This window comes from Cetorhinus maximus, chromosome 5, assembly GCF_964194155.1.
Source record: "Cetorhinus maximus chromosome 5, sCetMax3.hap1.1, whole genome shotgun sequence".
NCBI classification, from domain to species: Eukaryota; Metazoa; Chordata; class Chondrichthyes; order Lamniformes; family Cetorhinidae; genus Cetorhinus; species Cetorhinus maximus.
In genome coordinates this window covers 52,910,061-52,936,570 of record NC_135883.1, presented here as the reverse complement: position 1 = coordinate 52,936,570, position 26,510 = coordinate 52,910,061, and the positions used below count along the sequence as shown (strand labels likewise).

The following is a 26,510-nucleotide window of genomic DNA, read 5'->3' as shown; positions in this document are numbered from 1 at the left end:
ATAATAACTTAATCTCGAAGTTGCTACTGAAGCATTTCTACCAGGCTTTTTCAAGTTTCGCACAGAGGACATTGCATCTCACTTTGATGCTGTGGGTCTGGTTTTCAGGCCGAGGTTAGCGGTAGGTTCCTGCCCAACATGAAGTACGGCATCATGTTCTTTGTGTTGCAAAGCCTGCGAGTCTTTCGCAGCACTTTCCCTGGTGAGCGAGATTTCTAGGGCACACTTAAAGTTAATGTCGACCTTGGTAAGTAAAGGCGCTGTATGGCATTGCCCTTAATTCCACAAACTAATCAGTCCCGCAGCATATAATTTAATACATCCCTGAAGTCGCAGTGTTCTGTTAATTACTTGAAGTTCACTACATAGGTTGCGATAGAGTCTCCTGGGGCCCTAACTCTGGAATTAAATTTAAAACATTGCATTATTACGGATGGCTTCAGCTGAAAGTGTGTTTTCATGAGGTCCACCAATTCATTATAGGACTTAGAATTGGGCGCTTGGGGCCGTCAGGTTGCGAATGGGGTTGTATGTGTTACTGCCACATATACTCGAGAGGATTGCTTTCTCCTTTTCCTCTGCGGTAATTTCATTCGCTGTGAAATAAAATCCGAGGCGCTCTACATACTGACTCCAGTCTTCCATAGTCGCATCATATGGATCAATTCTGCCGAAGAGTGGCATGGTTGGTGAGTAGTCTTTTTAAAAAAATTCGATGTACTAACAGTGACAGGACAAGGCGCAGAGTCGGAACTAATTTTACCCTCGTTGCCAAATGTAATGACGACGTAGCAGACAGGTTTCAACAAGAAACGGCTAAACTTTATTATAAAGAGCTTTTCAGGTGCTACATGCTCGATCAGGACTCTCATCAAGAAGCCCCATTCCCCAGATTGCCTGCACTGGTTGGAGCCTTAACAGAACATCACATGAGCCTTAAAAGACAGTAGGAGGGGCTATACCCTCAGTTACTACAGTGTCTACTGAAAGCTCCTTTTGAAATTAGCTGACAGTTATTCAACTTTCTAAGCCCCAGGCACAAATAATATGTTTGGTCTGTTTAAATCTAGAACTTTTTAGTGGTGAGTTCAGGTGAGTTAACTCTCACAGTTGGCATGAATATTCAGGTTAATTATAAAATAAATTATAAAATTTCTCATGAACTCTCTCCTCCATCCCCGCCCCCTTTCCGATCCCCCACTTTTTTCCCAATAATTTATATAGATTTTTCTTTTCCCACCTATTTCCATTAGTTTTAAATGTATTTCCATCCATTGTTTTATCTCTACCTTTTAGCCTATTTCGATCCCTTCCCTTCACCCCACCCCCACTAGGGCTATCTGTACCTTGCTTGTCCTGCTTTCTACCCTTAATTAGCACATTCCTTAGATAATATCACCACCTTCAACACCTCTTTGTCCTTTTGTCTGTGACATATTTTGGCTATCTCCACCTATCACTGGCCCTCTATCCAGCTCTACCCTCACCCCGCCTTAAACCAGCTTATATTTCACCTCTTTTCTATTTTTACTTAGTTCTGTTGAAGAGTCATACGGACTCAAAACATTAACTGTTTTCCTCTCTGCAGATGCTGCCAGACCTGCTGAGTTTTTCCAGGTATTTTTATTTTTGTTTTGAATTTCCAGCATCTGCAGTTTTTTGCTTTTAATTATAAAATATATTGCTTTGTACAGGAATTGCAAGCAATTAATTTGGGGAGCTGGGGCGTAAATTAGGAGATTACCTACCACATATGTATTTGTCTTTTACTATTATTTATTCACATGTTCATCAATTATTCAGTATGGCAGTTAAAACATAAACAAGGCCAGGGTTTTGGCATATTCTGGTGTTCCTTTGAGATGTGGGGAAGACACTGTCGAGACAAATCTAAAGAAAGATTTTTTGTGCATAATCCTGGAAATGCTATCAGAATTTAGAGAAACAAGTGTTTGTGAAGATGCTCTCATTGTTGTGAACTAAGGCTCACCTATGAGAATAGTTTAAAGTACAGAAACTGAAATATCTAGAGTAAGAAGGACAAAAAAGAACCAAAGATATAACAAAGACCTCAATTTAACATCTCATCTGATGTTATCATGCTGTTAATGCCTACCTGAGCCCATAAGCCCAGGCAGATAGGTCTACACTTTAATATCTGAAGGTCAGTGTCTTTGACAAAGCGATGTTCCATCAGTATTGTACTGGAGAATCAGCAAAGGACTGTCAGGGCCTGGAAAGCACTCAACTTTCTGACTCAGAGATCGCAACCAATGGAGACAAACTTGGGAAACAGCATGTAATCCAGATCACAAAAACATTTATTCTATTCTCATGAGACTTGCTGAGCAACAGGGTGAAATACAGCGATGCTTTGCTTTGCCATGGCCAGCCTGATGGATTGCGTGTTCAAAGGCAGCAAAATAAAAGTGAGTGTACACATAGACCTGAAAAAGCAGAAATTTGTATAGCTCTGGACAAAGAGCAGGGACACTAATTGGATAGAGCTGGGGCCCAATGATGTGCTGTTTGATTCTATGGGTTGGACTTTGTCCTGTTGGTAAGGGTCACAGTGGGAGCACCAGAAGCCGGTGCCACTCCGTTAGCGTGTTCGGTGATTGGGCACCTGCGTTTTCAAGGGTACCATGCAATGAAGAAGAGGCAGCACAGGGGTTGTCCAATTAACGTACGGGAGGCACCGGGCCGTCCAGTCTGGGACTTTAGGCAGGAACGAAAGTCACAAGGTAGCTGCTGCTGTGCCATATTGAATGGGCTGCCAGCCCTGCATTTGCTGATGCCGGCTCTCCAGGTGCCTCTGCTTGTCTGCCTGGCTATCTTCAGGGAGCTGAACATGAGCCACGATGGCAGATGGAATTCCCCATAGCTCAATGATAGCTCTCTGCAGGTTCTCCTCCAGGCTGCAAGGTTGAGGCCAGAGGTCCCCTTCCCAAGTGATGGGAAGAGGACAGGGCCCCACCCAACAAAGCAAGCCTGGAATGAGATGGCAGAGGAGGTCAGCAGCAATGGGATTACCATCAAAACGTGGATCCAGTGTTGTAAGTGCATCAAGGACCCCACTCAGACTGCCAGTGAGTACTCCCTAGTCGTTTTCCCTTTGGGCTTGCCTGAGGCAGTTGGCTTTTACCAAAGGTGTGCCCAGTGAGCCAGTGGCAAGGGGATTAGGCTTGCAGCATATCCTGTCACAGACATGGCTTTGCAAAGAGAGGACCAAGACCAGCAGAAGGGTGCCATGCCTCCATATCCTCAGCAAACGCCCTCCAACCGCCCTCCCCTGTCATGGAGAAGGCGGTCTTGGAATTGGCAGGCCATCAGAGTAGCCATCTTACTGCTGATGGCAAGACATTGGGTGCCAAGCCAAGAGGGTGAGTTGATGGATGCGGGTGCACAAGGGTGCAGCTGGCACACAGAGGGCATAGTGCCCATGTGACCACCGTTGGTCACATGCAATTCCACAGCAAACATGGCTGGGATGCGGAAATGGGAAGCCCTTAACCCTGACCTTTTTATATTCTCTCATGCAAGTGAGGGTCAAGTTAAAGCCAAAAGATATCCAGAGACCGGGGGCCATCTGTCCTCCTCTGAGAAGGAGGAGGGATCCTCAGAGAACACAATGTCACATCAATCCCCTGCACCTTCCACCTGCGTAGATACTTTCACATCAGTGGGTACCAGTAGATTTGGGGTCAGTGAGCAGTGAGCACATCACAGATGGACCCCAGCGACTGTTGGAGGCTGTGACTGCCAAGGCCACTGATAGTATAAAGACAGTTGGAGACCAGGCCAACTCTAAGCACCAGGTTGATGATATGACCCTGGAGTTAGCCATAAACATCTGGTGGATCTTCCAGAGACTTTGCACACCCATGCATGGATGATGCAGGAGTCCATCCAGACCATGAATGCTGCTGTGGATCAGATTCCTCCATCAAGAGATTGGCGTCTCTCATGCGGAGCTAGATCAGTAGACCAATCTGTGGGTGCTGGAGGTGCATGCTGACCTGCACATCATGACTGAGTCTGTGAGCTCAATGCAGCTGTGGGAGGGTGAGTGGGAGGCAAAGTACTTGGATTCTCCACCATGTCATTGTCCTTCTCAGGTCAGCAGGGAGGTACAAGTATGTCATAAATGGGACGAGAAGTGGCTACCTTCTGCTTCTGGGATTCTTCTGAGGGAGCTTTGAGTATGGGCAGCAGCTCCTCAGTCCCTCTGCCGGGGGCTCCAGCACCTCAAGAAGCCATGATGACAGAGGTTGCACCTGCACCTGCACAAGAGCCCCTCAGCATGCCAGGGTTCTCCCGGCCTCAGGCAACCAGGGGACAGCTGACAAGATCATCCCAAACCACGCTCAGCAGCAAGTGTAGGGCCACACCATGTAGGAGCACCCATAAGAGAGTTAAGAAGAGCACCTAGCTGCACTTAGGTGTCACAGATGCTTTATGCTTCTTGATGTTGGGCTGATTTTACGGTTCTATCACTAGCAGGTTTGCAGGCCAGGGCTTAAAAAATGTCATGGGTGCTGTGCCCACTGCCTACCTACCTGCCTCTTCCCCTGCCATAACTTTACCAGTGGCGTTGGGCAGCCCACCAACCCATGTGTCAATTAAGACCCTTAACTCACCAATTGATGGCCTTTTAAGGGCCTCTTCCTACCAATGGCAGGAGAGGCCCAGGCTGAGTGTCTAGTCCAGCAGTTTCCACCAAATGAGTTGGTGATGGGAAATAGTGTGGGGTTGTGGGGGTGAGAGAGTACTGGAGAATGGGGTGGAGAGATTGTGGAACCAAGCATTTCTAGCAGAACTGGGAGTGGTAGCAATGTGATAAGTGGGAGGTGAGCTGAGAGAAGAGGAAACACAAACCAAGGACATATGAGGAGCTGCACATGCTGATTTTACGTCACAAGATCTAATTCTTGCGGGATTGAGATGCAGGACAGCAGAGTACAGGCCAGCAGTGCCCTGCAGCAGTGTGTGGGAAGCTGGAATAAAAGTTCTTGCTCTTCCATGTTCCACAGAAGGACAACTAAAAAGCTCTCCTAATCTTTCTTCAGCTGTATTATTAAGCACAGCTCATTAGGCCATTGTAAAACCAGGAAAAGAATAGTCAGAGCCTAATCTGCACAATCTCCACTTAGCTTTACATACATTTTGTGGAAGAGTCCTAAAACAGGCACAGAAACCTTCTTTACATATTTAAATTGATCTAGTGACTCCTGTATAAATGAAATTTAATATGTCACCTCACAGGTTGGGTGTATGAACTCACACCCCATAATTAGTATAGGCTGTGCCCATTTTGCACCCACAAAATGGACAGATTGCATGCTATTCTGCACCCCAATGTGACCAAATAACTTCTGATGAATATGACCCGTGCCAAGTGATACTGGGCCACTCCCACCATTTAAAGGGAGTTTGATATCCCTGCTTTCGAGTGAAATACAGTGAGCATCTCTGAAAGTTACTGCATGGTATGTAACCACTGCCTGTAATCAGTATGTTTTCTGTGGAAATAAATGTGTCTTTTCTTACCCTGGAGTGTGTATTCGAATTAAATAATTCAGCAGCAATCTTTCGCAAGTTTAAAATAAAGCAGTTGCAATGTCACACACTCAGGCCAGGGTTTCCCAGCCTCACCATGGCGTGTCTGCCCCCCAGAAGATGTGGCGAGCCATTTAAATCTCCATTCAGTTCGATGGGACCATAATATCCCGCCGGGTAGGATGCCATAAAATCCTGGCCCTGGTCATTTACAAGCATGCACCTGCACACACGATACAGATAAAGACAGTGCGCAGTTAGTTCTTTTTTTAATTCATTCACAGGATGTGGGCTTTGCTGGCTGGCCCAGCATTTATTGCCCATCCCTAGTTGCCCTCGAGAAGATGGTGGTGAGCTGCCTTCTTGAACCACTGCAGTCCAAGTGGTGTAGGGACACCCACAGTCCTGTTACGAAGGGAGTTCCAGGATAGTCAGGATAGGCTTTGTCAGAGGGAGGTCATGCCTAACAAATTTGATTGAATTTTTTGAGGAAGTGACCAGGTGTGTAGATGAGGGTAGTGCAGTTAGTGTAGCTTACATGAATTTCAGCAAAGCCTTTGACAAGGTCCCACATGGGAGACTTATAAAGAAGGCAAAGGCACATGGGATACAGGGTAATTTGATAAGGTGGATTCAAAATTGGCTTAGTTGTAGGGGGAAGAGGGTGATGACAGAAGGATGCTTTAGTGATTGGAAGCCAGTGTCCAGTGGCGTACCACAGGGATCTGTGCTCGATCCCCTATTATTTGTCATTTATATAAACGACATAGATGACTATGTTGGGGGTAGGATTAGTAAGTTTGCGGATGACACAAAGATTGGCAAGGTGGTTAACAGTGAGGTTGAGTGCCTTGGGCTACAGGAAGATATAGATGGGATGGTCAAATGGGCAGATAAGTGGCAGATGGAATTTAACCCTGAAAAGTGTGAGGTGATACACTTTGGAAGGAGTAATTTGACAAGGAAGTACTCAATGAACGGCATGGCACTAGGAAGTTCTGAGGAACAAAGGGACCTTGGCGTGTGTGTCCATAGACCTCTGAAGGCGGAGGGGCACGTTACTGGGGTGGTGAAAAAGGCATATGGGACACTTGCCTTTATCAATCGAGGCATAGATTACAAAAGTAGGGAGGTCATGTTGGATTTGTATAAAACCTTGGTGAGGCCACAGCTGGAATAGTGTGTGCAGTTCTGGTCACCACATTATAGGAAGGATATGATTGCACTGGAGGGGGTGCAGAGGAGATTCACCAGGATGTTACCTGGGATGAAACATTTAAGTTATGAAGAGAGGTTGGATAGACTTGGGTTGTTTTCGTTGGAGCAGAGAAGACTGAGGGGCGACCTGATCAAGGTGTACAAGATTATGAGGGTCATGGACAGGGAGGATAGGGAGCAGCTGTTCCCTTTAGTTGAAGGGTCAGTCACAAGGGGGCATAAGTTCAAGATGAGGGGCAGGAAGTTTAGGGGGGATGTGAGCAAAAACTTTTTTACCCAGAGGGTGGTGACGGTCTGGAATGCACTGCCTGGGAGGGTGGTGGAGGCGGGTTGCCTCACATCCTTTAAAAAGTACCTGGATGAGCAGTTGGCATGTCATAACATTCAAGGCTATGGGCCAAGTGCTGGTGAATGGGATTAGGTAGGTAGGTCAGGTGTTTCTCACGTGTCGGTGTAGACTCGATGGGCTGAAGGGCCTCTTCTGCTCTGTGATTCTGTGATTTTGACCCAGCGTCAGTGAAGGAACGGTGATATATTTCCTAGTCAGGATGGTGAGTGACTTGGAGGGAAACTTCAAGGTGGTGGTGTTTCCATCTATCTGCTGCCCTTGTTCTTCTAGGTGGTAGTGGTCGTGGGTTTGGAAGGTGCTGTCTAAGGAGCCGTGATGAATTAATGCAGTGCATCTTGTAGATGGTACGCACTGCTGCTACTGTGCGTCGGTGGTGGAGGGAGTGAATGTTTGTGGATGTGGTGCCAATCAAGCGGGCTACTTTGTCCTGGACGGTATCCAGCTTCTTCAGTGTTGTAGGAGCTGCACTCATCCAGGCAAGTGGGAAGTATTCCATCACACTCCTGACTTGTGCCTTGTAAATGGTGGATAGGCTTTGGGGAATCAGGAGGTGAGTTACTCATCGCACGATTTCTAGCCTCTGACCTGCCCTTGTAGCCACAGTATTATATGGCTAGTCCAGTTCAGTTTCTTGTCAATGGTAACCTCCAGGATGTTGATAGTGGGGGATTTGGCAAAGGTAATGCCATTGAACATCAAGGGGCGATGGTTGGACTCTCTCTTGTTGGAGATGGTCATTGCCTGACACTTGTGTGGCGCGAATGTTACTTGCTACTTGTCAGCCCAAGCCTAGATATTGTCCAGGTTTTGCTGCATTTGAACATGGACTGCCTAAGTATCTGAGGAGTCGGAAATGGTGCTGAACATTATACAATCATCAGCGAACATCCCCACTTCTGACCTTATGATGGAAGGAAGGTCATTGACGAAGCAGCTCCAACAACCACAACCATCTTCTTTTGTGCTAGGTATGACTCCAACCAACGGAGAGTTTTCCCCCTGATTCCCATTGTCTCCAGTTTTGCTAGGGCTCCTTGCTGCCACACTCGGTCAAGTGCTGCCTTGCTCACCTCGGGAGTTCAGCTCTTTTGTCCATGTTTGAACCAAGGCTGTAATGAGGTCAGGAGCTGAGTGGCCCTGGCGGAAGCCAAACTGGGCATCAGTGAGCAGGTTATTGATAAGCAAATTCCACTTGATAGCACTGTTGATGACCCCTTCCATTACATTACTGATGATTGAGAGTAGACTGATGGGGCGGCAATTGGCCAGGTTGGATTTGTCCTGCTTTTTGTGTACAGGACATACCTGGGCAATCTTCCAAATAGCCAGGTAGATGCCAGTGTTGTAGCTGTCCTGGAACAGCTTGGCTAGGTGTGCGGCAAGCTCTGGAGCACAAGTCTTCAGTACTATTGCCGGAATGTTGTCAGGGCCCATAGCCTTTTCAGTATCCAGTGCCTTCAGCCATTTCTTGATATCACGTGGAGTGAATTGAATTGGCTGAAGACTGGCATCTGTGATGCTGGGGACCTCCGGAGGAGGCTGAGATGGATCATCCACTTGGCACTTCTGGCTGAAGATTGTTGTGAATGCTTCAGCCTTATCTTTTGCACTGCTGTGCTGGGCTCCTCCATCATTGAGGATGGGGGTATTTGAGGATCCACCTCCTCCAGTGAGTTGTTTAATTGTCCACCACCATTCATGACTGGATGTGGCAGGGCTGCAGAGCTTAGATCTGATCCGTTGGTTGTGGGATCGCTTAGCTCTGTCTATCACTTGCTGCTTATGCTGTTTGGCTCGCAAGTAGTCTCTGATTTAGGATTTCAAAACCGCCATGTGGCAGGCCTATGGTTTCTTCAATGGATTTTATGATTTAAAGCTGAAGTGAGGGTCTTGTAAATTAAAGGGCTCGCAGTAGGTTGCGAGATTTCTGGTAGTCAAGTATCTAGGTGGTTGGTTCTCAGGTTAACATTGAAACTGGAACAGGTTAACCACTTTGGCTACATGATAACTTGTAGCTGGTTTCAGAGGCCTGGTTCTCAGACTGGCTGACAACTGATGGTTCTTAAAAAGTAAGGACGGCATAGCCTTTCTCAATGTTCTTTTGCATTCTGTCCAGGTTTCTTTTGGGTCTTGGCATAATAAAGGATCTCAGTATCAGAAGCCAGTTTCGGTCACATGGTCAACAGCCATTGTCCCTCCCCAGAATGGCTTAAAGCTAGAAGGCCATTGATATACAATATAAGGTAGGTGGTGGTTTCTCACACTTAATTGGTGGATAACTGGGTAATTAACTGGTCCTGTCTGCTTTCCTTTGTTGAACTGAAAACCTGGAGACATAGGGCAGAATTCTCTGCCTGTCGGGCTGGTGGGCCCGACCCGATCTCCAGCGGGCAGGGAGCTGATCCCCATGACGTCCGGCGGGAAGCGCTATGCGCTCCCTGTGCGGGCAGGGGGGATTCCCCAAAAGCGAGAGTGGGCTCATTCGCACATGCGCACGAAAGAGCGCACATCTCCCTGAGGCTAAGTGCTGCCTCAGGGAGATCACTTACACTTTGAAAAATAGAAAAGAAAAATCCCCTAACATGTCCCCCTCATGTGACAATGTCACATGAGATGTCACATGAGATGGCACATGTTCATATTTTACACAATAACTTTATTAAACTTTTTAAAACCCTACATGAAACTTCATCCCGCCGGTGGATGAGGTTTCATGTTTTATCTATTTGCTGCTGGGGCTCCTGGCCTACCCGCCAACTTTAAGGTTGGACGGGCAGGTCCTTTAATTGTATAATTGATCCTGTCAATGGCCTCAATTGGCCATTGACAGGTCAGCGGGCTCGCAGCTGATTTTGCTGCGCCCCCGCCTTCCTGAAAATTTAAATGGGCCGGGATGATGTCGGGGGTTCTGCCCGATGTCATCCCACATCATTTTATGCGTCGGCGAGTGGGCCCTGCCCCCTGCTCGCCAACGGCAAAATTCTGCTCATAGAGTCTAGGAATCTGTTGACTTTGTGTTTTGAGTAAGCTTCAAACAACAGCGGGAATGAATATCACAGATAACATTTGTCCTAGTATTTCTATTCCAGGAGGGAGCCCCCTAACCATGGTTATTCAATTTGGAACTTTCTAGAAGCTTGATAGTCTGTTAAATAAACAAAGGTCACCTGACCCCTTGGCAGCTACCTTAACAGTTCATCAGTGTTCATTTTAAGCAAATGAAAGACCATTCCAGAAGCTTCTATATGAGCTCAGTCCATGTGAAGAGTTCTGAATGTGACATGCCTTTACTGGGCATGACACACTTCTGTTGCACAGGGAAAAAACTGAATTTTGATGGCTTTTTTTTACATTGCTTTCCTGTGAAGCAAGAGAAAACATACACATACATTCTGCACACATTCTGACATTTACACAGGAATCTAGTACTGCTACAGTTTTCCCCTATCTATTGCAATCCCTTGCTGGCTTACACTCTGGATAGTGGGCCAGCAATGACAATGTTCTTGCCAGCAATCTGTGTAATCTTTAGATTAAAAGATTGTAAGAGGAAGCTCCATTATAACAATCTGATATGGTCACTTTAAATGTTTCTAGGGACTTTAAAGGGTTATGGTCAGTGTATATTAGGGTCTCTCAGTTGTGATATTTCTTTAATGCATTGAAGTGAAAAAAAAATGGTGTTTCTTCCTCCAGTCAGGGATGTGGATCAAATAATTTACCTCACTGATCCTTCTGGCCACCTGGCTCAAAACAATAAATTTGACCCTGACAGGATCTTTTGGCAATGGCAGCAGCACTAGGACCTGTATGAATGTCAATGAAGTTCAAGAGAGCTGTAAAGTGTTCCATAGGACCTCCTGTTAGTAATTAATTTAAACAGTTGAAGAGTGAAGGTGCAGCTATGTGTACTCTCTAAGCACTTAAGATCAACGGTTATGTGGGTCCTTTGAAGAGGTCAGGGTGAGACTTCTACCCACTGCTTTGGTCTGCCATTGATTATATACCAAAACCTAGGAAAGCGACTATCTGAATGTTCAGTGTGGGTTCTTGAGATTATAGCAGCAGGACAAGTCCCACACTGCAGTCCTTTGCTACTCTGACACGGGTAACCAAGGACTGGTTGGGACCTAAGAAATACCAATGATCTTCGCAGCACAATCTCCTGGGGAAGATATGACAGGAAGATTCTAGCGGGTTTAGGTTCTTGGTTCCAATTCATGCCCTCCCACCTCTTTCATGAATGAGTTGTATTTCAAGAAGAATATATCTCTAACCTATAACTGCTAGAAGAGGGCATCTGTACATATGTACTCATGCATAGAGCTCTCTTCTAGCTAGCAGAACTGGTGCTTCAATCAAAGTGGATATTGCCTGGCCAAATCTTGAGCAGAGTGGTGCTCAGGCTCAGGCTGGTGCTAGCTGCGCTGAGCGGAGCCTTGGAAGTTGGGGAAAACTCTTGAATCTTCAATCAGTTGTGTCTGCTGTCTGCTCATTCATTGAACAAAGCATACAGTTATAAAACTTTCAAACATGTGGAGTGTCAGTGGAGTATCCGGAGATACTCAAAGCTGATTACATCCCTCAACTCACTCAATGTTCACATGCACGGTCCACTGGACAAGAAGCTGGCCTGGTTTCTGCATCCTCCCTATAGCACTGCCAACACAGAGGCTTGAATCCTCATCATCTGAACACATGTCCAACATCTGTAGCATTCCACCTCTTAATCTGCCCTGCTGTTAAATTCACCATTGCATGTTTATGTGTTAATATTCTCTGTAAAAGTCATAAAACTATCTCAGATCTTGCCTCTGATCAAAATAATTTATTCTTCAACAGAGAAAGGAAGTTATCTTGCTATCTGCAAGTGGTCCAAGTAGATAAAACAAGGGAGCTGAAACACCTTCTTGGTTCGATGTTATTCTATTTTTAGTGCATTTACTGGTTAGTACAAATGGACACTTGGGCATTGTGTATTTGTATTTAATAATCTTTTCCCCATTTCCAGTAATCACCGCTAATCATACACATTTCATGCAGCAGCCCAGCTGAGACTAAGTTCCCATAGAGACTCAGTCAGCCATTACAAGGTGTTTTACAAGATCCATGGAACATATTAGCAGATCCACTCACATAATGGCTCCTGCGGCTGGGAATGATTCTAAAGCACAAAGAGCCCGGCATCTCCTGAAAATGAGCATTGTATCATTGTTACATGTAACACAAAATATAACATCCAATCACACGAACAGAAATATCCGCCTCATTCCCCTCATGGGAAGATCGACAAAACTCACTTAAAATTTCATCAGCTGGTCGTCAGCTCCTTCTCATCCAGATAATAAACCAAGTTTTCCTTTTGTCTATACTTCATTCATCAATCTCTATATTTTATATTGATAGAGACAATGGTCAGTACTTTGAAATTTCACCCTCCTTTGCAAGATTATTTATGTAGAAACAACCAGCATCCACTGTAAATGGAGGGTTAATACTGAGGCCAAACTCATTTGTTCATGTCCCTTATGTTCATTCTCTGGACAGGGGGTGATGAAAAAAATAAATTTATTATTGCAAAGCAGCATTATTTGGTAGGATTTCCTAGGCATGAGGAATTAGGCCAGAGTCCGTTGGAAGTTTACTGGCAGTCAAAAAAAGATGCGATGTTCCAGGGATGGGAGCCCCCCATAATATAGAAAGTGGAGTTTGAGCAAACCTGGAGGTACAGTATTGACCACAAGGCCCAGGGGAAATTCTGGCTTTAAAATAAGCAGCAACATTAAAGGGCCAGATACAATAAATGCTGCACCAGATCCCAGCCTCCACCTCAATTAACCGTCCACCAGCTTCCCTGCTCACTAACTACCCTCACTGATCACCACCGGCCTCCCCAATCTGACGACTCATCCTCCTCTCCCCGCTGCCAACTTGACAAACCGCCCTCCCTTCCTCCTGGCCCGACAGCCTTCCCTACCGAATTTCCCTCACTCCTTCCTTCCCTCCAGATCACTTTCACTCCTGATCCAAGCACCGTCCCTCTGGAGCTGATCACACTCCAGACGACAACAATCACCTTCCTTCCGAATCAACCCGGAGGTTCTTTCTTGCTCCTGACCACCGCTCCCCCCTTTAACAGCTAGTTTGAGGGGTGCTGCTGGCGTCACAGTAACTCAGCCTCTGAGTCTTCTTTGTCAGCTAACTTCCCATTTAAAAATCATTGCAATAGGGCCATGGTGAGAAGTATTTCACATTATTCCTGATCGCTAGCCCAGCATGGTGCTGTTCCAACCCTTTCCCAGGACTTACCCAAGGATCACAGTTGACAAGAGAAGCAGCCTGATAGTCAGCGATGTCAAATGCATGAGCTGCCTGTGGAGAGACAACAGACATCAGCAACTCACGTGGGAAATATTAATGAAGCCTGAGGACCAATATCAGGTAGGCCTCATGTCTCCCAGCAGTGGACCACACATTTTCAACAGGACTCAGGTTACAAATCTGTAAGCAAACTAAAAACAGTTTCCACCCAAAAGAATACACAGTTTTTTATAAAGTAGCTAAGTACTGCGGATGATGGTAATGCCAACTGTAAAACAGAAAATGCTGGAAGTAGTATACAGTATACAGTATACAACATATGCGGAGTGAGAAAGAGCGTTAACATTTCAGATCAATGATCTTTCGTCAGAAGTTTCTATAAAACTGAGCACAGTATTTTCAAAATATTTTCACAAAAATTAATATATTAAATATTGATTCAAGCATCAAGTGCCTTTCTTTGATATAGTCCCATTTTTATCAATTCCCAGCTCTGAGGCTTGAACACAGCTGACACTGTTAGATGAGAGCCTGGGGTTCTTCATGACTTCCACTCATATAACAGTGGAATCGGAGTAGAACGAGGTGCAATAGACTAAAGATTTATGAATTTTAAGCATAGGTAAGTTGTTGCCATAACCACTGAGCAAATGATTATCTGCGACCCTTAATGCCGGTTCAAAAATTCCTTCACCGGACACATTCCCCGAACACAAAACTGGCCACGCTAACAGCTTGAAGAGCAGAGTTTCCACTGATTCGGCCCATTCAGAAGTTTCATCTCATTGTGCCCACACACTTGGACAGGTAGTCACAATCATGTGAATCCAGCCTTCATCACCTGACCTGCAGTGACCAGCAGTGAAATCAGTCCACAAGCCTGTTTCTTCAGCTGCAGCAAATACTTGAACCAATTAATTTTAAACTAGTTTAAATTCAGTCAATGTATTTGCCCTTACCGGCCAGCAGTCAAATTGAAGCCATGGTCATTTGTCCTGTTCCACTGGCAACTAGTTTATTTACTTCAGTGAACAGCTGTAACTCTAACTACAGGTTCTGCTGCTGCACCAGACAAAATGTCTCATTTCCTGCTCAGGCGAGTGTTTAAAATGTAAAAGCTGTAAAAGAGTTTGCAGAGGGAGAGAGATAAATGTCTTGCCTTGTGATCTTCATCTTCACTGAAGCGATTTTTAAATTTCATTCCCTGTTACATCAGCCCACACTAGCCCCATTAGGCTCCATCAGCTTGTTTCAGTCACAAATCAATTATGTTTGACTACGCTGCTCATTGTGCTGATTCAAGGGCGATGTTACATTTTGACTTATGCTAATGAGTTTGAACAGAAATTTTAGCATAACTTTATCTCACCAAAACCAGTACAGATTCCAGCATGTTCTGGCTCATTTTTCCAAATGCGTTCCGAGTGGAAACTTGATACCAAAATGTTAAACAGGGAACTCGTCTGTCTTCACAGGGAGAAGATAAACAACCCTGTGATGCAGGGGAGTTCTCCCTGGCATCTTGGACAATATATTGCATTGTCCTTGCGGGTGCTTGTGCAAATTGAGTGTTTGTAGTAAAAGGGTCTGATGCATACAGGGTTAATGTGGGGGTGAGTACAATAACACCCACACAGTGATGCAGGAAGGCACATGGCCCAGATCCAGGGTCAGTGTGCTGTTGAGCAGTGATGTGTTATAGACTTAAGCATGGAGTCAGCTCCTAGCATGTACCCTTTACTGTAGATATCTAAATAGTTCTAGTAGTTAATAAAGACTTACAGTTGACCTACAGAAGACTACAGAGACTTCTTTAAGACATACTGTTCTGTAACCAACACACTCCCAACAGATGCCATGTTTCCTACATTGCAACAATGACAATACTTCAAAAGTTTTTCATCACTGTGAAGCATTTTGAGGCATCTTGAGATCATGAAAGATGCTATTTAAATGTAAGTTCTTCATTATTTTCTTTCTAATACTCGTTGCATGCAATAAGACAGCACCAGCTTCTTTACGTGGCTCTGGATATTAACACTTCATACGTTCTATGTTGAAGTACATTGCGTCATTCACTGGCATCGATTTACAATTTGATAGATGCTTGTCAAATAACTATTTATGCTGTAATGAAAGACAGCTGAGCAGATAACTTCAATTTTGGATCCAATGAAATCCAGAAACTCCTCATCAAAACTAGCATGAGAGGTGAAAATGGTAGGATTCAGAAATAGGCCTTAAATCAAAAGCCAAGACCCAGAACTTGAAGGTGGAAGCTGGTAGTGATAACAGGGAGGTTGGAATGTTTCCTCACCCTCCTGTAAGGCCCTGGAGTAGAATCATTTGTCTGTGAAGATGGAGAGGTGATATAGTTCAGGTGTTTGAAGCAGGCCTGGGTATACTCTTTCGAGTTATCAACAGTCACAGATTGCAACTCTTTTCAAATACAATCACAGTTCTTGGTTTCCGGGAGTGGGACATGAACCCACAACCCTCTGATTCAAAGGCGAGGGTGCTATATAGATGAACAGGTTGAGTTGGGGATCATGAGCACAATCTTCAAACAACGTGGAAACAGACTCAGTATAATAAAAGAATCTCATCTACATTGCAAAATACTTTTTCACAAACCAGTTGAGTCAGTCATTTTAAAAAGTTAGAAATTTATACACAACTACCAACCACAAAGAACACCTCCAACCATTGTTATGTTTTAAGCTGGTAATTTTGACGACACTGTTCTTTTTTGACGTCAATAGCAACAAGGGGTATGGCCCTGACTTTGGTTTGAAGGGTCTATATGAGCACTCATGGCACTTTGACAATGCTTTCCGAAAAGCTCGAGTAACAGACCATGAAGGATGTTGAAAGAGTCAAGGCATTTAGGCAACATGAAAGGGCGACTCAATATCAGTCTTAAATCTGCGGAACCACAGCTTCACTGAAAGCTAAAGAAATCAAAGTCTTAAAGGAGAAACATTGACTTGCAATCCGGTTAGTATTACTCTGGAATCTGAGTTCATATTTTGCCTCTGATAAATGTTATTGTTTTAAATGTTTAATAATATCAGCATGCCTTATTATGTTATTGAAAGCTTAATATTTTTTCTCAAAACTTTTATTTAGGCATTATTTGTAGCTAAATCCAACTGTTCTTAATTCAAAGTTGCTTAAGTCAAATTATCTGATAGCTAATTCACATTTTTGACACTAAATTCCTATTTTGCCATTTAAAATTATTGGATATTTCAATATTTTAGCGCAATGAATGGCTGTAATGGAGCTGGTGGAATTGTAAAGACAATTACCTAATCTAATTTTAAATGCTGGGAAAACATCTTTTAAATATATGCAGCTGTTTTCACTAATGATTTGGCGAAAAAAGAAAATTGGTCAATATGTCCTCTGTAGACTACGCCCCACTACGTTGTCCCATTACTCAACAGTGAATGTGAATGATTGATCTCTCAGGAGCTCTAGACATGGATGCTCTTTGCCATTAGTGAAAAGGCAAAAGTAAAGGTGAATGAACATCAGCTAGTGCAATGCTCTATTTACCTAATAGCTTTCAGTTGCCCCAGAATTAAACTACTGTACAAACAATTGGCAACATCAAATTTCCTGAAGCATAGCAATCTCACAGCATGTCCTGTTAATTAGACTTTTCCCTCACCCTTCAACTCAAAACTTACACACACTGCAAGTTGCTATAAGTGCACGCTGATAAATTTGTGTGGGCAACAAGGCATCTGGGACCTTGGTGGGCAATGGGACTAATAGCCTATCTCCTTAGCCACTGAGATTTAATGATTGAGAAGGAAAGGGAGGGAAACTGGGGAAGGAAAGGGGGAAGGTGTGTTGAATTAGACTCAAATCACGTATAATAATAAAAGTAAAGTGAGGGAAAGAAAGATTGGATTAAGAGAGAGAAAAAGAACCAGAATGAAAAAGTAATGAATAAATTAACATTTTAAATTTAAAGTGTTAAAAATCACTGCCAACAACTTACTGCCTGTCAGAATGAGATTCCCTAGTTTCAATTGTCCCCTTTCTGGGCCAGATGAGTGGAATAAACTTGCTAGAATATAAGTCTCATCATTAAGGGGGTACTTACTTTGCTAAGTACTAACCTTAACTTTCTGTGGAGAGTTTATTTAGCAATTAAAGCATAAATGCTGCAATTTTATGAAAGCTCATGAGGAGATTAAGGGAGAGCTGTCACTTTTGCAAGGTTAATAGTGGAGTGCATTGTCCAGTAACTTGTGGCAATTCACAATTCGCAGGGTGGCTCTTCATCCTCACAAATTGATGAGTGATCTACTCAATAATAACAGCAAACTCCATTAAACTTGCAATTGTTTTTCCAGCTCATTCTGGCCAAATAACCTTTCAACTGTGAGTAGCTATCATTACTTGAAGAATAAATAATATTTCATGGTTTTAGAATGAATGCGGATAGAAATTTTTGAAATTGGAAAATACTGTCTTCTTGTGCTGAAAAATATTTAAATTCAAACATTGAACTTTAACTTGCATTATATGATAATATATTCATATAAACTTCTCGCGCTTACAATTTTAACAGAGGTGTTAACCAATTTACAATTGAAGAGCTAATGTCTTCATTAAAATACTGGGGATAGAATTCAAATAAATTAACGACAAATTTATGTGCTACCATCACTGAATCCAGTTTTAATTACTGTTTTGATTGTCAATAAGCAAGCTAGATTTAACATAATGTACCTTAGGGCTCTGGAAAATGATCCTAGTTCATATAATTTCATTCAGTAAACAAAGACTTTGGGTTGGACTTCACAAGGCACCGTGTTCCCCAGTCCACCGCACCCTTCCCCCCCACGTTACCCATTAAAAATTTGTGGGGAGTCAGCCCACAATCCTGACAGCTGCCCCGCAATAACTTAATGTTGGGAGCAGCATTAATTGCTTTAAGGAGAGACTTCTGCTCCTATCTTCGTAGGAATGCCCACCTTGGAGAGCTCCCAGCCAATCAGATAACTCCTCATGGAGTCAGAGAGGGGCCCACAGGGGGGATGAGTGTCAGCCGGACATCCCGAGAGCCTCCACGTAGGACGCTCCAGCCACTCAGAATCTCCTCTGCCTGTGACCCCATCCACTAGAGCTGCTCAGGCCAAGGACGGTGCATCTGCCCCTGAGCAGGAGACCCTTATCAGGCTGGGGCCCTCCAGGCCTTGGGCCACCAGAGGAGGTCTGCCAAGGTCATCACAGACATCAGGACGTAGCAGTCAGCAGGCTGCCTCCACCCCTGCTGTGGATGTCGGGGCTTCATCCAGGCTAGAGTTAGGAAAATTAAGAAATATTAACAGCAGTTCTGGGTCATGGGTGTTCAAACACTGTATAAATCTTGCACTTTTGTAAATACATTTTATGTCAATGAGAATGGTTTGTTCATTTGAAGGCATTGTGCATATTCATCTATGTGCCCTCTTGTTACGAGGGTGAGGTATCCTCCCAATCAGTCATCTCCTTCCTATGTGAGTCTCACGTTCATGTGATGTGAATCCCACTCAAGGTAGCTACCAGACCCTTGTTTGATGTCAGGGAGATGTGTGAAAATCTTCATTGGAGGTGTAAGCTAGATGAGTTTGTAACCATTATTGCTTACGAGACAGCATTGTGTGAGGGCTGCTCAGCAGCCTGAAGGGATAGCTGCCATCATGCCTGTCTCCTCAGTTGAGATGATGATATCTCCAGCCATGCGCTAATTTCACTGTCAACTGCATTTTCTCATTAAGGTGGCAATGACTGCATCAAGTTCAACATGGTCTGATTTGAAACCCCCTCCCCACTCACTCGTTACCGCTGTTGTGTCGACTTTCACTTCCCAGAGCGCACGGATATAATAGTTTGTCGTTGGCCTTTCCAAAAGATTAGAGCCCGGTGATTAATAAGGGTTTAAGGTGCTATGCGAATGCGGAATTGGTGTCGATGTGACTGATTGTAAATCCTTTTCAGTGCATTGGCATGGCATTAAGGGACCGAAGGAATGTGGCCGTGTCCTGTTGCCTGAACCTTACTCCTCCTGGAATCTTGTGGCTATCAGTGTGGCACAGGCACATCTTCCATCACGTGCTTCTTTGATGGTATTCTCACGTGGAGGCTGACCCTCATCTCCCTCTTCAGGTTCCTGCCCTTTCTGTCTCCTCCATGTCTTCCTCTGGCAAGGGATCCCCCACTTTTGAAGTGCCAGGTTGTGCAGGGTGAAACAGATCATTACTATTCAGGAGACCCTCTGTGCAGAGTACTGCAGAGCCCCACATGAGCAATTCAAACATCGGAAGCGCATCTTCAGGGTGCTGATGGTCTGCTTGATTATGGATTATGTGAAGCTTTGAGCTACATTGTATCTCTCCTCCAAGGCACTCTGAGAATGATACACAGGTGTCATGAGCCACCGGTATCATGAGAGTAGGTACCCCTTATCCCCAAGCAGCCAGCCCTGTAATCACTGAAGCCCTTCGAATATGTGAGGCAACTGGGAGTGACTCAGGATATATGAGCCATGGGAACTCCCAGGGTAGCTGGCACATACGTGCATGATGTGCTTCCAATGATCGCACATAAGTTGAACATTGATGGAGTGGAACACCTTCCAGTTGATGAACATCAAGGGTTGCTGCCATGGAGCTCTCAAAACAATATGTGTGCAATCAATTGCTCCCTGCACTCTTAGGAAGCCTGAGATAGCTGCAAAACCAATGAATCTAGCAGTCTGGCTATCTTCATCAACTGTGAACCTCTCATAATTATAAGCCTTACTGTACAGGGCATCTGTCACCTCCTTGATGCATCTATGTGGTGGGCTGCGGGATTCCACAAGATTTCCTGTGGATCCCTGGTACGAGCTGTAGGCAAAGAAATTGAGCACAGCGGTGGCCCTCAGGGCCACAGGCAGAGGATGATCTCCCACTCCATGGGGCATTAGAACCTCCCATGGAATGTGACAGATGTGATTCACCATATATCTGGACAAGCACAGATGAGCGCAGCATTGTCTCTCGCTCGTCTGCAGATAGGAGAGCTTCAGCAGACCCTCGGTTGAGCAAGTCATCTCCATTGTACGGGTCTAACCTCCTTATCCTCTGGTTCTTCTGGGGCTCCCCTGTCGGGGACCTTAGACGGGGCCTCCTCCCTAAGCTATGCTCGGTCCCTTATTCTCCTCCTCCATTCCATGAACACCATCAAAAGGCAGCACTGAGTCCAGGCTCCATTCTTGCTGATACAGCCTTGTAACTGAGGTGCAAATGCACAGAGCGAGGTGAATAAGATGCCAACCCTCATAACTTCTCAATATCTCAGAGCTTGGAAAAGGTTTAGAGCCACTAATGACATGTGCCACATTATCAAACTCACTCCTCCAATCTTAGACCTAGCAGACTGATTACTGTTAACCTGAGTTATGACTGGATGCCCTTTGGGACATTATCCATGCCAATTGGAGAAAGCACATTAGAGGCTTTCACTGATGATCTGTCATATACACAGCACCCGTGCCTCCTTAACAGTTGCCTGCATTCCCATTTTTCACATTCCTGTGTGTTAATGCTTAAATGGAGCAACTGTATTGTGAAGCCCATGACTCCTAAAGTCTCTTGTTATAGTGCTGGAAGCGGCCATGTCTCAGTAGAACTTTCCCATGGAGATCTTCTACTTTTCTGTCAGTTCTGGCTACATTTCAATACTTTGAGTGCAAGCAGGTTGAGGCATGTCCCATGAAATGGGGTCCTTAGTGCAGACCTGGGCTCCTCCCACTCTAACTCCAAGCCCTCCCATCCAGATTCTTTTCCAGTTTCAATTTCTGCCTGCACCATTAAATCCACACCAAAGATGGTGGTGCTCAGGTTTGACTTCGAAACCAACTTCGACCCTCCTTCCAATACTGTCACTGTGCCTCCGATCTTCCGGGAACCCAACAGTGTGCAGGTAGAGATGCCTTCTGTTAATCACCTGCACCCCCCAATAATCCTGGATCCAACAATCATTGTTGTGGATATTCCACTCTCCCACCTGAACCCATAGCTGTCGATATCCCAATGTCCACTGGGGATCTCACCCCTCCCCATCTTAAGGCTGTGTGCATGGTGATACAGAGGTGGCCTACCCCCCCACCATCACCGCCACAACAAGAAAGTTTCACAAACCCCCCTCAGTATTATCTCTTCCCCCTTTACAGGCTGCAGATACCTCCCTTAACTCTGACAATTCCATCTGCAGCCCAGTACCATTCAAGACAACACCATGGCCAGCCACATTAGGACCATGACCATGCACTGCATACTAAGCTATGCCTTTTCCCAATTGAGCACACAGCCATTGCCCCTCCCTGGAGCATTGCCCTGTAGCATGGACCGCAAAGCCCCAGGACTGACTTCACTCTGGCACCCTGAATATTAGGTGCAGTATGCCCCAGGACTGGCTTTACTCTGGCACCCTGGCTACTTGGCCCCAGACCAGGGACGATGGCTTCTTTCTCTTTGCTCTCCCATTCCTTCCTGACCGCTGACAACACAGTGTATCTCCTCCACCACCACCCCCTGTGCAATACCTCCCTCATGTGCACTCCTTACCCCTCCCCCACCTCCATGAGTCTTTGTGCAAGCCTTCCCTTCTTGTGCTAAACTAACACCACCCCTCCCTCTCATTTCCTGAGTCTGCAAGCTTCCACCTCCAATTTGTGTAGGTCTGTTCCCATTCCACCCCCTAACATGTCTGCATTCCTGTCTTTGATGTTGGCCTCCAGCCAGCACCTCCAGTCTCCCCTCTGCCTGCTATCACTTCCATGCCCTCCCCTGTGCCTCCCAGAATCCTCCTGCCTGCCATCGTTTCCCCCTGACCCTGACCCCTCTGCCGGACATCGTTTTTCCCCCCTCCCAGACGTCATTTCCCCCATCCCGGACGTCATTTCCCTGCCTCCCCCACCCCCATCTTTGCCCATTATCTCTAGTGTTCCCTACCTTCATCCCCCCCTCCCCATACACACCTTTGCCCATTATCTCCTGTGTCTCCGTCCCTCATTCCCTACCACCCCACCACCCCCCACCCGCCTGCAGTCATAATGCTGGTCTCTGTCTGGGCTCCTGACCTGCCTGAGCCTCCAGAACAACAGAGGAAGTCAATGAGGGGAACAAGCCTATGCCCCCACCAGTGTAGTGCCACTGGCTTTGCTGAGAACCCGGAGCGGCACTGCTGCCGGCCGGTTCTGAATGATGCACTCACCTCTAAGTCATGAGGAAAGTGAGGGCCGTCAGCTGCACGCCACTTATATCCAAACATTTTTCACACTGATCTAATTTCCCACTGACCTTGCACGTAATTGGGACAGGCTTCATGATTCTGGCAAGGAGCGTTTTTAATGAGCATCCATGAGATGGTAATGTATGCAAATGAGATTGCCGCCGTGTGCCATCCACCCACCATGAAAGTGGTGAGCAAAAAATTACAAACTGTTTTTCCGATGGGGCGGTTTCCAATTTTTGGCCTTACTCCAAATTTTCTGGCCCTGCCCACCACGAAACCTGCTGCGGACTGGTTGGGAAAATTCTGCCCAATGTCTGTGACCTTTTGCACTGGAAAATGTTGTGCTGGAAGTCACCCGTGTTCACAAATTTTGCCATGTCTTAGATCAATTTAATTACCATTGAGAGTTTCTGTTAATTCTACTTGTTTTGGGCCTCTGAGGTGAGTCTTAAAACTAAACATTTTTAGGTGCAATGAGACAAATCTGTCTTTTAAATGTAAGCGTTTAAATATATATATATGCCTGTAGTATTTAATATATGTATTAAATATATTTATATTTTTATTTAAATTTACTTAGAAATCGACTCTGCACACCCACTAATTGGCAACTGCTTCTTCATAGCGTTTTTAAAGTAATTTTCAGCTATTTAAAATCAGCTTATTCACATGAACAGACACTCTGATTATTTTTGCAATGGATCCATTTTCACCTGTATTCCTAAAACTGCACCTCTCTTAAATATACCAAGGAACATTGTCAAATTCAAACATTTTAAAAATAATTACATTCACAAACTGCCCAAAGGTGCTGATTTATAGAAGATTTTATGTTTATTGATATTCAAATAAATTTGAGTGGAAACTTGAGCAAAAAGAACAATTCAAAAGGCAACATAATTTTGAGCACAATTTGCAGCCATTAGTTTCCACCCAAAGCGGAAACTCTCTAATGTGTACATTTTAAACAACAATTTCTCATGGCACAAAGAATTAATGAACAGATACCAATTCTTTGAAACAGATAGTACATGCTATTAACAGAATTGGAAGCCTTATTAGATTTTAACAGTGCTTTAATATGTTGTGGAATATTTGTAGAATGCATGTTTTCTGCAATAAGAAGATAACCTTTGTGAGATCATTCCAGGGAAAGTCTTTAAACTTTTAAACAGTAACTCTTGAAACTCAAATAAAAAGCAAACTTCATTTCACTTGCAGTTTATGCAACTTTGCTTTGCATAAATTGACTGCCATGTTTGCTGAAATTTATTAGCACCTGTATCTCAATCCTTCTCAGTTCTGCTTTACTACTGAGGGACATGATTTATCTTTTCAATGAATACAGCAAATGTAATTGTGGAAACTTGTTCATTCACAAATCCAACCCGGCCAATTACTGCCCCATCAGTCTACTCTCGATCATTAGTAAAGTAATGGAATAGGTCATCAACAGTGTTATTAAGCAGCACTTGCTTAACAATAACCTGCTCACTGATGCCCAGTTTGGGTTCAGCCAGGGCCACTCAGCTTCTGACTTCATTACAGCCTTGGTTCAAAAGAGCTGAACTCCCGAGGTGAGGTGAGAGTGACTGTCCTTAACATCAAGGCAGCATCTGAGCCAGTTGGCATCAAGGATCCCCAGCAATACTGGGGTCAATGGAAATCAGGAGGAAAACTCTTCACCGGTTGGAGTCATACCTAGCACAAAGGAAGCTGGTTGTGGTTATTGGATGTCCATTATCTCAGCCCCAGGACGTCACCACAGGAGTTCCTCAGGGTAGTGTCCTTGGCCCAACCATCTTCAGCTGCTTCATCAATGACCTTTCTCCCATCATAAGCTCAGAAATCGGCATGTTTGCTGATGATTGCACAATGTTGAGCACCATTCACAACTCCTCAGATACTGAAGCAGTATGTCCAAATGCAGCAAGACTTGGACAACTTCCAGGTTTGGGCTGACAAGTGGCAAGTAACATTCACGCCACACAAGTGCCAGGCAATGGTCATCTCCAACAAGAGAGAATCTAACCATTGCCCTTTGATGTTCAATGGCATTACCATCGCTGAATCCCACACTATCAAGGTTCCATTGACCAGATACTGAACTGGACTAGCCATATAAATACTGTGGCTACAAGAGCAGGTCAGAGGCTACCAATTCTGTGATGAGTAAATCACCTCCTGACTCCCCAAAGCCTGTCCACAATCTACAAGGCATAAGTCAGGAGTGTTATGGAATACTTGCCTGGATGAGTGCAGCTCCCACAACACACAAGAAGCTTGACATCATCCAGGACAAAGTAGCCTACTTGATTGGCACCCCATCCACAAACATCACTCCCTCCACCACCGATGAACAGTGGCAGCAGTGAATACCATTGGCAAGATGCACTGCCGGAACTCATCTAGGCTCCTCCAGCAGCAGCTTCCAAACCCACAACTGCTACCATCTAGAAGGACAAGGGCAGCAGATACATGGAAAGTCCACCACCTGGAAGTTTTCCACCAAACCACTCATCATCTGACTTGGAAATGTATCGCTGTTCCTTCACTGTCACTGGGTCAAAATCCTGGGACTTCCTCCCTAACAGCACTGTGGGTGTACCTACACCACAGGGACTGCAGCAGTTCAAGAAGGCAGCTCACCAGCACCTTCTTAAGGGCAGTTAGGGATGGGCGACAAATGCTGGCCGAGCCCCCAGCGGTGCCCACATCCCGTAAATGAATTTTTAAAAAACAGTCCCTTAAGTGGACATTTCACTCTTCAGGAACCAGTCCAAAGTTATACACAGCTCCCAGTGGCTTGCTTCCACTTTTCCTCCCAGCAAGATAACTTCTAATCCCAGAACTGACATTCACCATGAAATACACAGTGGAGATTCCTTTCTCTAGTTAATCTAGGTGAATTCAACAGCTTCTTTTAACTCCTCACGTACTCAGTCTCTTCAATCTGAGTGTGAACTCCAGCTGTGTTCTAAGTGGTGATCAAGATCTTATTAATTAATTAATCTTCCAGACCCCAATTCCATTCTATCTTGGAATTATACAGACAGTTTAAATCATAAATGTTTATAAAGTGTAGCTTCTTGCTTTTCTGAATAGAAAAGCAAGAAGCCACACTTTTTAAACAGTTATGATTTATCGATCAACAGAGAAGACAATTACCAGACCTCCACTCATTGATCTGCTCCCATGTTAATAAAGGTCTTTGGGTTGCCATTAATCTGCTTATCTCATTAGATAACCCATTTCAAACATTGGCAGATTGTGTTACTTTGTTTTTCTCCACACGACTAGGTTTGACCTCATCCTTCAAAATGAGATTAATGACCATTCTGGGGATTGTCGTCCTGACCCTCATTGTGGGATTGCTGCTCCCTTTTAATAGGGAAGGTGAAATGATTGTGACAGGTAAGTTTTCAAGTTAATTACTCGTGTGAAAGTGCTACTTTCATAAAAAATAAACTTTTTTGGAAGTGTTAGAACCATTGAGACCATTTATGCACTGAAAATTGTATCTAACGTTTCTTTCAGAGTATGTTCTTAACTATGGACAGAATTTTCAGGCTGGCGGGCGGGTGGAGTGGGAGCGGCGCGGATGCGGGTGGGCGTAGAGCTGATTGCCAACCGTGATCGGGTCCGCGCCGCCATTTTATACCGGCGGGCCAATTAAGGCCCGCCCAGTGTGAGCCATGACTCCCGAGGACAGCGGGGCTGCAATGACTGCTGGGTCCAATGGCAACCCAGCGGCCTGCTTTAAAAAGCTGCTGCAGCCTTT

The 26,510-nt window shown here is 44.8% G+C and overlaps 1 protein-coding gene across 1 annotated transcript in view; it reads left to right on the top strand.

Annotated features, from left to right (window-relative positions):
- sntg2 (syntrophin, gamma 2) overlaps nt 1-26,137 on the top strand; it is a 1,221,259-nt gene extending 1,195,122 nt beyond the window's left edge. Inside the window, exon 18 of the mRNA XM_078541872.1 lies at nt 26,030-26,137. Coding sequence (XP_078397998.1) covers nt 26,030-26,035 — 6 coding nt within the window. The 3' untranslated portion in view covers nt 26,036-26,137. The remainder of the gene's footprint in view (nt 1-26,029) is intronic.
- The last annotated feature ends 373 nt before the right edge of the window (nt 26,138-26,510 follow it).